Genomic DNA, 11,869 nt, shown 5'->3' with positions numbered 1-11,869 from the left:
TGAAATAAAAATCATAACAGCTGTCGTTTCTTCCCACAAGAGACATGTCGAGGGAAAATAAAAAACAACAACAAATCGTTTCCAACTTTGATGTATGAGTTGTAAGGGGTGTGAGATGTTGTGTTGTGATGCCTTTGGATTGATTTCACAAACAAACCCACACAGCCATCCATACATATCCTTCCATACATAAACGAAAAATACTGAAAATTGACAACTCATATCAATTACAATTAGAGATGATATTATTTGGAAGGGAACAATTTTTGTTGTTGTTGAAACGAAAACATATCGATTTACAAGGATGTCTCTTTCGAATGCCATGCTTCGTCGTTGGCCACAAGACATATTGAGATCTTGATTGGGAGGGGGATGCTGGGCTGGTGTCGTTATCAAAATATGATATTTTATCTTTTGTTTTTGCAGATACCATTTATATAACATGTCTAATGGCAAATTGTATTAGTCGGAAAATGTATGGATATATGTATGCATGAATATGATAGCTTGTCTAAGGGATATGCAATGGAAGGATGTATTATGTAAAGTTAACTAACTGTAAAGTAATCGGTTCTCTGTTGTCATACGAAGTGTAAACTTATTATTTTGATGGCTAAATATAATATTTAATAAATACTTTATTACGTATATATGTATATGTAATGAATATGTGATGGAATTGTTGGTATATTTCGTGTGTATTCATTGGATATGTGATATTTGAATAAAACATTGTGGCGGCTTTATTTTTGTAACCAATTCACATAACAATCACAAGATGATAGAAAAAATATTTCGATTTAATATTTAGTTTATATAACTTAACTAGATTTATCGCAAAAGAATTTTCAAAATTTTATATTCTCATATGTATTATATATTTATTTATAAGTAAATATTTTTCTTTCAGATTTAAGTGACTTACCTTGTATAATACACCGCAGCCATTCAATATTTAACCGGTTTGAACGAATTGTCTAGTGACGTTGATACATATTCCTGGAATATTAAATATATAGGTAAGTTTGATTTAACAGCTATATACAAATAAACATATTAAATATTTTATATGCCATACTACTCTAACTTTTAGAAATAAAAAGAGAAAGGATCGTTAAATTCAACTGGGACAAAATACCAATATATAGGACCTTGAATGTTATATCGAAAATATCGAATGTATGGGACAATATAAAAACACTATCTTAAAAAACAAAAAAAACAGTTCTGTGACTGGTAAAATGCCAAATTACAGTCAATTTATAATTTTAACTTTCGGTTAGAAAATACGACCATCAAAATACTTATAAATGAGCTGGACTTTTATAGAAGAACATCTACCGGTAAATATAATTGTTGGTAAGCAGAAGGTTTACCACTCAATGAGACTCAGAATATATTAAAAACGACAGAAAGCATTATACTGCAAAAAATACCGAATAATCAGGTTATATGGAGGCTACCCCGAAATATAGACTAATATATAACACTTTCATTAATTTAAGCAGATCAATTAATTTAAGCTGATTTCAATATTTTTTCTCGGATAACGTATATATAATTTTCGACCAGAAACATCTGCTTCCGATACAGGGTTACTTTGTTATTCAACGAAAATGTCTAACAATGCTTCAAAAATATTCTTAAAAATTTCACGCCTTCAATAATGCCTCAGAAAGTGTGTTCCTAAAAAATCGTCGAATTTGTAATGATCTTATATAAAAAAAAAAAAATTCTGTGATTGCCAATTTGTTGTAGGAAATTTTGCCACTCAATGAGAACTTAAAATATCAAATCATTCTCATTCATCTCTATTGTCATTTCAACAGACAGATTAGATCAACAACGAACAGAAGGGCAATATAGGGCCGACAATTGGTTCGATTTCGGTTTAAGTAAAGCACATCTCAATATTTGTTCTCGAATTTTTGAATGGTTTATCTGCCTCAGATACAGGGTTACTTTGTTATATAAAGAAAATTGCTAATAATGTCTGAAAAATATTCTTTAAATATCCACGCATCTAATAATGTCTCAGGATATTATTCATTAAAAATTGTCGCCTTCCAGTTTTTTTAGATAAACGGTCGAAAGGTTTTATTATAATATAGAGGATGATATGCCGTTAATAATATCATTGAAATTAGCATATCGTGCACGCGTACTAGACCCTTTTTCATGAAGACCCGTATAACCACATTGCAAAGTAACTACATCTATTTGCTTGATAATATCACGAATTCTATCTCTGAGGTCTTGCTGGCTGTTGGCGTAGATCCTGTTCCAAAGTCATTCTTTGACGATAACAAGACCTGGGTAGTCAATTGTGATTACATTTTCGATAAAAGGGGTTCAGAAACCATCTCTGACCATAAAAATTATTTATCATCTTTCAAAAACGCCATCAATGCACCGCATTTGAAGTGGTTGTAATTAGGTACTTCGTTCTCTATTTCTCAGAGAATAGATAATCTTCTGACAAACAATTGTAGGCCCATGTTTTAACATGGGCCCCCTTTTCGGTATGTTGGATGATGAATTTTCCGGTTTTTCGTTTTCTCAGTGGGTAAAAACCTTGACAGGCAATTCATCCTGCAAGATAGTTCCTTGAGAAAACATTTTCCTTCAATAAAGACGCCGTATATGAAGCATCGTTTTAAGCAAAGTATATATCCTACAACAAAAATTTAAACGAAAAGTAGATGGTTTAATTTTACACGTTAATTGACAAATGCATCGTGAATATTGTTATCTCTACACAATGTTAGGATATTGTTAGTTTGTGTGACCTTCACATATTTAACCTCAAGAAATATTGGTCCTAGATCCACATTTTAGTATACTGATTGGTTTATCCCTATTAGCTGAATAGATCTGCCAAATTCATTATAATTTGTAATTGAAGGCCAGCGTCGCGAAATTTTGCATATAGATTCGGTTAGAGCCAAAACGAATAACAGAAAAAGGTACCGTTATATGGGTTCTATCGAAAAAAGTGACACAATATTTATAAATTTTTGTAAGAAGATTTGTTACCCTATTTGGATTCAAAATACCAAATTACAGTCAATTCGCTTGAAAAACGTGCCCAAACTCCTCAAAATACCGAAATTTGGGAGGTATCGTTATATGGGGCTATCTTAAAAAGTTGATGAATATTGATAATTTTTGGAAGAAGTTCCACCCAAAGAAAATTCCAACTATCAACTTAAAAAAATCTTCAAAATTTCGAATATGTGGGGGTATCGCGGCTATCGTCAAAGATTTACAAATATTGATAAGTTTTGATAGAAAAATGTGTTGCCCAATCAAAACTCAACATACCAAATTACAGCCAATTAGTAGAATAACATCCCAAAAATACCGATATGTTGGCGAAATAGGTGGGCAGATATATCCCAATTTCAATACCAAACATCCTAAAAGTGGTAACTATGTATGTGTAAAATTTGTTGCGGGTCGGAAAAATTATAAACCCAGATTTTATGAGCGCTGTTCAAAGGTGCCCCCATCTCACCTATGTTTTTTATCAAAAATGTTTCAGATTTAATGTTGATCAATTCGGGTTTTCAAAGGTAACTTCATAATGTCCAATAGAAGACCTGTTTTCTATTTGCAAAAAACTCTAGTAGTCAATTTTCACAATCCTAGATACCAATTTTTTATATCATTAAAGAAATTTGGCAATGCAAGAAAAAGATGATAATTTTTTGGTGCCAAGTCTGGATGAATTAAAACATCCCAACCAAGCTCCCGAAGTTTCTGGCGAGTCACTATAGATGTGTGTGGGCTAGCGTTGTCCTGGTGAAACACGACACCTCTCCTGTTGGCCATTTCTGGTCAAAAGATCCAGTTGTTGACAGTAGTGATAAGAATTTAGCGTTTGGTCATATGAAAGCAACTCATAATAAAAAAACCCCTTCCAGTCCCACCAAATGCATAGCAGAACCTTCCTGGCAGTTAGTCCTGGTTTGGCCACTTTTTGAGGAGCTTCGCCGCTCTTTGACCACGATGGTGTTCGCACAGGGTTATCGTATGTGATCCATTTCGCATCTCCAGTCACCATTCGTTTTAGAAATGGGCCTACCACATTTCGTTTGGCCAAGGCTTCGCAGATGGAAATTCGATCCATCCTATTTTTTTCTGTCGAACCAAACATCGAGCTTTTTTTTCAATCCAGCTTTGTACAAATGTTGTAAAACAGTTTTATCGACATTTTCATAGTGGATTTATTTTTCCCCAAACCAAGGTGGTGAAGAATATCATATAGTCGCACCATACGAATTTTGAACTTTCATTACTGGTTTAATGGGCTTTAAATTGTCTGAAAATTATGTGGTCCAAATACATTTAGGGTCTGAACCGTCATTTCAGGTGACACAATTTCGATTTCTTATACGTGGGTACCCTATATAAAATCTTATGACAGACATTTTTGAAGTTATTTGGAGGTCAAGTAAAAAAAGTTCGTCTTGTGGTATATAGTTAACGGTTCAAGAAAATAAGGACAAAAAAAAAACGCGCAAATATTCGAGATAGAACGAGGATATGTTTTACAAAAATATTTCTCTTTCGACAATCCATGTCATATCAAAAATAACCTACTTTATCTTTAGAGGTACCACCAAGAAATTACACCATAACTCAAAAACTTGACTCGCCAAGGGCTTACGAATTTTCCACCTCCCAAAATTTTGCCGAACAATGTAATTTATTACGCCTTAAAATATGATTCTTAATATCACCACTTGTATAAACTTAAAGTGATGAAGCACATTGGTCCTTTCCTTACTGCTTTTAAATGCAGAATTCTGAGCACGAATGATATCTATAAGCTTTATGTTTCTGTGTTCGATATGTTGTAAAGAAAATTCGAATTTTTCTTAGAACTGCGAAATAAATATATTGCGAATACATGTTTGCAGCTTTCAGTTACATGTAGTATCCTGAAAAGTTCGTGTTTCCTTTTTTCATTGGAAAATGCTACAAACTCAGCGGGAAAACTAAACCTTTTACGATGTTGTCAAAAGGGCAAAAATCACTATCTTAAGTGTTTGTTGGCTGGTCGATGTTGTTATTATTGTTGTTACAATAGATATCTCTCTTGTAAATAGACGATAAAAAGTTTCCGGTGGGAAATGTGAAGCCAAAGGATGTCATTTACAAAAAAAGGAAAGGTTTAAAAGTGAAAAGTAGAAAAGAAACGTTTTCATTGATTTTCCGTGTTTCTTTAAACGATTTTTGTTTTGTGCTCTTATCGCTAACAGCTAATGAATATTTTAGGGACTCCTTTTTCACAGGAAGGATGCTCACATTATATGGGTTGTGTTGTTGTTTTTCATCGTGCAGGGATCTTTTGTATCCTTTCGCACCACCATGAGTTTTGGTTGTTTGATCCCAAAGGGAAATGTCACGTTTTATTGGCGCAATTTTTAGGGGACGCTAAAGCTAACACTTTGGGGCCGTTTGTGTTGAAGTTATTGGGTAAATAATAATAGAAAAATCTGTCGATGTATTGTCATTATATTGTTAATAATAATAAAAACAAGGTCTTTAATTAGTCAATAAATTTTAATAATGGGTATTGAATTTAATTTCTCTTTAAAGTGATTCACTTTGACTTTAAATAAATGTTGTTAAATTAAATGCTTAATTATTGGATTGTTAGTTTTGTGTGTATACTATACATTGCATCTTTATTTACATCATTGATTTTTTTAAAGATTATGAATAATACATTAACACACACACGCTCTGACATTTCAAGTTCTATGTGTGTTCTGAATTTTGTATATCAAATGTGGTTTTCTATGAACTTGAGTGTTTCCAGAAATAAACGTTGATTGTTGAGAACAATAATGTGTTAAATTGAAATATATAAAAAGTGTGGTTTGCGCGGTTTATTTACTGCTAACGTACATAAGTAAAACCTCTCCAATATTGACGACCCACGGAAACGCACTTGCCATGTGCCCACGTTGTACAGAACAGGTGCAGTATTCCTTTTGGCGGATGTACTCAAGAAGTACAATGCATAAATTATTGCCTAAATGCAAATATCGGCAGGGAAAATTTTTTTAGTCCCACCGTCGGAAAATTCAGCCTCCATGAAGAAACATCCGACAGCGGCACGAGGTTGATTGACTTCACGGCAGCAAAAAACATGGTAGTTAGCAGCACCACATTCAAGCATCTCGATATATTCAAGGCCACCTGGATTTCTCCTGATCAAGCAACGAGAAATCAAATGCATCATGTTGTGATGGACGGAAGGCATTCCTCCAGTGTTTTAGACATTCGATCTATACGAGGAGCGAATATCGATTTGGACCATTACCTTGTGGCATTACCAAGGTTCGCACCCGTCTTAATGTAGCAGCAAAGGTGTGATCTAACACAACACGGAAACTCGACGTCGAAAAGCTGCAAACACAAAAGGTAGCCGAGGCCTACTCCGCTCAACTTACCTATCTGCTTGAAGAAAGCACTTCTTGTCCCGATAATAGTATAGAAGGACAATGGCAAAGAATTGACCACTCCCTACAAACTGCAGCAAAAACAACACTTGGGTACCAAAACCACCACCAAGAAACTCATGGTACGATCAGGAGTGTCGTAATGCTACTGATGTGAAAAACGCAGCGTATAGGGCAACCCTGAAGACAATAGCAACGCGTAATGCGATGGAGAACTATCGGGAGAAAAGAAGAGAGGAGAAACGTGTTTTCAGAAAAAAGAAGAAAGAAAACGAAAAACGTGAGCGTTAGCAAATCGAGATGTACAGGAGTCAGAATGAAGTCCGGAAATTTTACCAACGAGTAAAACACCAAACCGAATGCTTTGGTGCAGCCACATCCTCCTGTAGAGATGAAGAAGGAAGCCTGGTGACAGACACATATAGCGTGTTGAGGATATGGAAGGAGCATTTTGAAAAGCTTCTGGTATCAAATAGTGGCGTTGAAGAAGATACCCCAGATGCGAGTGGTAACAGCCACCTTTGAACAAATTGAAAAGGAGTCTGCCAAACTGGGTCTGGCACTAAATGGCGAGAAGACCACACTGGTGCTATCAACGCTAAGACGCCCAGTAGTCTCCAACTGTGGAACTAGAAAACTACAGCTTCGAGATAGTCAATGACTTTATATTCCTCGGTACCGCCATACATGAAACTAATGACATCAGTTCTGAAATTCGGAGAAGGGTAGTGCTGACCAACTTGTGGTCTATGTAAGCAGTTTAGAAACAAGGCCACATCTTGCCGTACCAAACTCACACTCTATAAGACGCTGATACTACCCGTGCTGGTGTATGGATCAGAAGCATGGCACTCACGCAAGCAGCTCTTAGAGTGTTTGACATAAAAATTCTCCGTTGCAAAAGATGCACCTGCAAATCTTTCTTTAGTTCGTCATATTGGAACAAATGTTCTGCTTCGAGTCAGCTAATTATGTAGTAATTTTGTCAGCTAAGTAATTTCGAGTCAGCTAAGTATGTAGAGTAATTTTGTAATTTTTCACAGAAAAGTTTTGTTCCATTTGACATGCTAAAATATCGGACGATTTTTACGAAAACTGTCATACTTTTTCTCTATGGAAAATTTTGTGATATTCGGATCATATTTATGAACTCTAGATCAGTATCAAAAAACAATAGGGGTCTTCTTTGGCCAGAAGCGGTCCTACATGCAAAATATCCGAATGTCCGACTGGCTGGTGCGCACAATAACTGACAATTTCCTTCCAACTCAGATTCGATCGATGGATTGTGCATCGTAATATTTGTACGAGACCAACATTGAATCTGAAGAGGTGGTATATAAAGTAACTTTTTCTTGTATCTCACCAAACGGTCAACTTGTTGATAAAAGCATATGCATTGTATAATGTGGTATAAAATTGGCAGAGCTTAATATTTATACTAACCAAATATCCATTATCTCTGGTAACTCCCCCAAAAATTCAAAAACAATAAAAAACATGATTCGCTCTCGACACTTCTCCTTCGTAAACCTCAGGGAGATCTTTTGATTACAAACCATATTCATTTGGACCACGTGAAAGATAAGGTTCACGTCAATAGCACATCGTCGATTCAAGGTCTCAATGACCTAATAGACCTCGCAATATTAAAGATAATCTTTAAAAATTACTGACTCCCAATCTACCAAAAATTTGGTCGAACAAGAAGATAGTCTCTTTACAAATTGCCCTAAGAACACTGTTATTTTCCCAAGTTATCCCTACGGCCATATTATGTATGGTCCGGACCCATACCAAATGTCATGCATGAACAGATACACGGTTTCGATGACAAAGACATTTTTTATGACAATCGGGGTCAATTTAAACGTTGGTGGGACAACTACTCCATCCTGAATCTGTACAGTCGCATAGATTGTTTTACCGAATAATATAATTATTTGGGAGATTCACAATTGGAAAACATAGCCCATAATGAAGGTCTACGACTGGCCTACGAAGCCTTCACGAAATGGCATGGTGATTAGGTATTTAAATGACCCTATTTTAATTTCCAACCAAAGTGGATGAAATTTTCCGTTTAGAAATAGTCCATAAAAGTTATGGGGAAATATTTTTCAATATGTTGAAGGTTTTAGACCAATTTTGGAACTTCGGATTCTTGGATTTACAGAAATGTTTCAATATAGGACAATATTTATTAAAAGTTCCTCATAACTGTTTTCCCATACACAGTATTAAAACGTTATTTTCTTTGTTTTGAGATAGGCGGGTCTTTATACCGCTTCATTTTAGGTATCGTTATGGTCCTAGACTTTTTCCCAGTAGAAGAGGCTTTAATTTTTCATTCCCAGCTCTTGGGGCGTAAACATTGAGTAAACTTCGGCATTGGTATGACTTCATATTTAATTTTTAAAATTTTTATAATTAGTCTACTTTAGCTTGAAACCGCAATTATTTACTGTGAATTCCATGAGTTATGATAACCTTTCTAACCCATTAAAACCGAAAAATGTGTTTGCACACTCAGAGAGAGCGAAAACAATACCAGTTTTCAAAGACGATTCAAAACATATAATTCATTTAACCGAAATTCGTTCGTACAAAAAATAAAAATAATAAAATAGAAAAATGAAAATATTCCTACAATACTTCCTCCTTGCAGTGGCAATTTTATCCACCTCGCAAGGAGCCACCATGAGTCGGGATGAACAAAGACAACGACGACAAAAATCCGAAGAAATACGAAAATATATGAATTTATCGGTGAATCCATGTAACGACTTCTACGAATTTGTGTGTGGAAATTTCAATCGTTACAATCCCACCGAAATACAGGTGGATATATTTTCCATGTTGGAAAAGGAATATGAAAAGAAACAGCTGAATGCCCTGACACGAGAATCTCCGGGAGATACTGAAATGGAGAGGGGAGTAAGGAATTTTTATAAATCCTGTTTGAGTATCGATATGAATGTTTTAAGGGATAAATTGAAAAACATTGTGGCGGAATTTGGAAAAATGCCTGCCCTGGAGGGTGAGCGATGGAGAGAGCAGGATTTCGATTGGTTGAAGACAGTGGCGGAGATTGCCCATAAATATGATGTGAAGCTGATATTGAATTATGAAATGTCCGATGAGGGTTTAGATGGTAGACGTTTGCAGTTGGGCCTCGAGAATCTTCATGAAAGTTTGGCAGCCACCATAATCCGCAGTAAACATGGTTTCAGCGAACAAATGATTATTGCCAGTAAGCTGAAAAGTTATTTGGGTTTGAATGAGGTGAATGCTCAGAAAGTTGCCAAAGAAATTGCGGATTTTAAACAGAGCCTCTCTGCGGCATGTCCTGCCGATGTGGCGAGTAAAGCGACAACATTGAATAAGATACAACGTAAATATCTACCAGATATTGATGTGAGGCGTTATTTAAATTTGGCAATGGGTTCTATGCCTCCGGGCCAGTTGAAAATTGATGATTACCTAGCAAATTGTCAGCAAAATGTGGCGAATGTATTGAGGAGAACTTCACGTCGCACTCTGGCCAATTATATTTTCTATTTCCTCCTGAAGCCCTTTATGATGCTTCATGTGCCGAGTCAGCAGCAGGAGCTGTGTAAAATCGAAACGGCTACACATTTTTCCAGTGAACTCGATTTTATGGCATATCGTAAAGAGGTGTCGCAGCAGATGGAAAATGATTTGAAAACATTTTGGATTACCATAAAGACAACATTTCAAAACATCCTACAATCGCCACGGCTGAGTTGGATACGAAATAATACCCGCAGGACGGCTTTGGAAAAATTACGAGCCATGAAATTGGAATTTGGACAATATGAGCGGAATATGTTTGCCGAAAAATATCGCCAGCTGAAGCTATATCGTAATGATTATATACAAAATATGAAAGCGATTTTAGTGTACAAAGCCCAGCAGGGACGTAGCAAACTGAGTGTCTCCAAGACTAGCAATAATTTAGTGGAGAGGGAAGGTAGTCCCTTCACCAGTCGTCCCAAGAACACTGTGATCTTCCCTGTATCCTCCCTACAGCCCCATTATCTATGGTCAGGCTCAATACCAAATGCCATGAAATTTGGCACTCTCGGCTTCCTGGCCTCCCATGAACTCATACACGGTTTCGATGACAAAGGCATTTTCTATGACAATCGTGGTCAATTTAAACGTTGGTGGGACAATTACTCCTTCTTGGACCTCTACAGTCGCATGGATTGCTTTACCGAACAATATAAGAAATATAATTATTTGGGTGAATCACAATCGGAAAACATAGCCGATAATGGAGGTCTACGACTGGCCTATGAAGCCTACACGAAATGGTATGGTGATAAATTGCGATTCCATCAAGATGTTGGCGAAGAAACGTTGCCGAATTTGAATTACAACAACAAGCAATTGTTTTTTATTGCCTATGGGCAGATGTTTTGCAGTAATACACATTCGGATTTGAACACGCTGGATACTTCGGCATTTGGTCATGTTCCACATAAATACCGTGTCAATGGCCCACTATCGAATTTGGAAGAATTTTCAAGAGAATTTAATTGCCCCAGGGGTAGTGGCATGAATCCGACAAAGAAATGTGTTATGTATTAGAATGAAAAGGTTATGTTCTTTTAAATAAAAATTATTTATAGAGTTTTGTAAAAAAAAAAACAAATAAAAAATATATAAATGTGAGTGTTTTTTTAGTAAAAATCGGCGAAGAATATTAAAATGGGAGACGTAGAGATAATGGGAGACGTAGAGATATCTTCATCTATATAGAAGAAGATATATCTATATAGAAGAAGACCTAGAAGAAGACCTGAGGTCTTCATCTATACTAGAAGAAGACCTGAGGTCTTCATCTATACTAGAAGAAGACCTGAGGTCTTCATCTATACTAGAAGAAGACCTGAGGTCTTCATCTATACTAGAAGAAGACCTGAGGTCTTCATCTATACTAGAAGAAGACCTGAGGTCTTCATCTATACTAGAAGAAGACCTGAGGTCTTCATCTATACTAGAAGACGAAGACCTGAGGTCTTCATCTATACTAGACGAAGACCTGAGGTCTTCATCTATACTAGACGAAGACCTGAGGTCTTCATCTATACTAGACGAAGACCTGAGGTCTTCATCTATACTAGACGAAGACCTGAGGTCTTCATCTATACCTGAAGCTGAGGTCTTCATCTATACTAGACGAAGACCTGAGGTCTTCATCTATACTAGACGAAGACCTGAGGTCTTCATCTATACTAGACGAAGACCTGAGGTCTTCATCTATACTAGACGAAGACCTGAGGTCTTCATCTATACTAGACGAAGACCTGAGGTCGAAGACCTGAGGTCTTCATCTATACTAGAAGAAGACCTGAGGTCTTCAT

At 36.1% G+C, this 11,869-nt stretch overlaps 1 protein-coding gene across 1 annotated transcript; it reads left to right on the top strand.

Moving 5' to 3' along the window:
• Positions 1-9,176: 9,176 nt before the first annotated feature.
• LOC133325822 (neprilysin-4-like) lies at positions 9,177-11,093 on the top strand. Its single transcript, XM_061534542.1, has one exon. The coding sequence runs from the start codon at positions 9,177-9,179 to the stop codon at positions 11,091-11,093; it is 1,917 nt and encodes a 638-aa protein (XP_061390526.1).
• Positions 11,094-11,869: the final 776 nt, after the last annotated feature.

Source organism: Musca vetustissima, unplaced genomic scaffold (assembly GCF_032173495.1).
Source record: "Musca vetustissima isolate MV318-11 ecotype Yass unplaced genomic scaffold, APGP_CSIRO_Mvet_v1 utg214346, whole genome shotgun sequence".
Taxonomy (NCBI): domain Eukaryota; kingdom Metazoa; phylum Arthropoda; class Insecta; order Diptera; family Muscidae; genus Musca; species Musca vetustissima.
This window is presented reverse-complemented; position numbering and strand designations above follow the sequence as displayed.

Bases quoted from the DNA above. Each gene is read 5' to 3' on its own strand.
- LOC133325822 (XM_061534542.1), top strand. From the start codon at position 9,177: ATGAGTCGGGATGAACAAAGACAACGACGACAAAAATCCGAAGAAATA.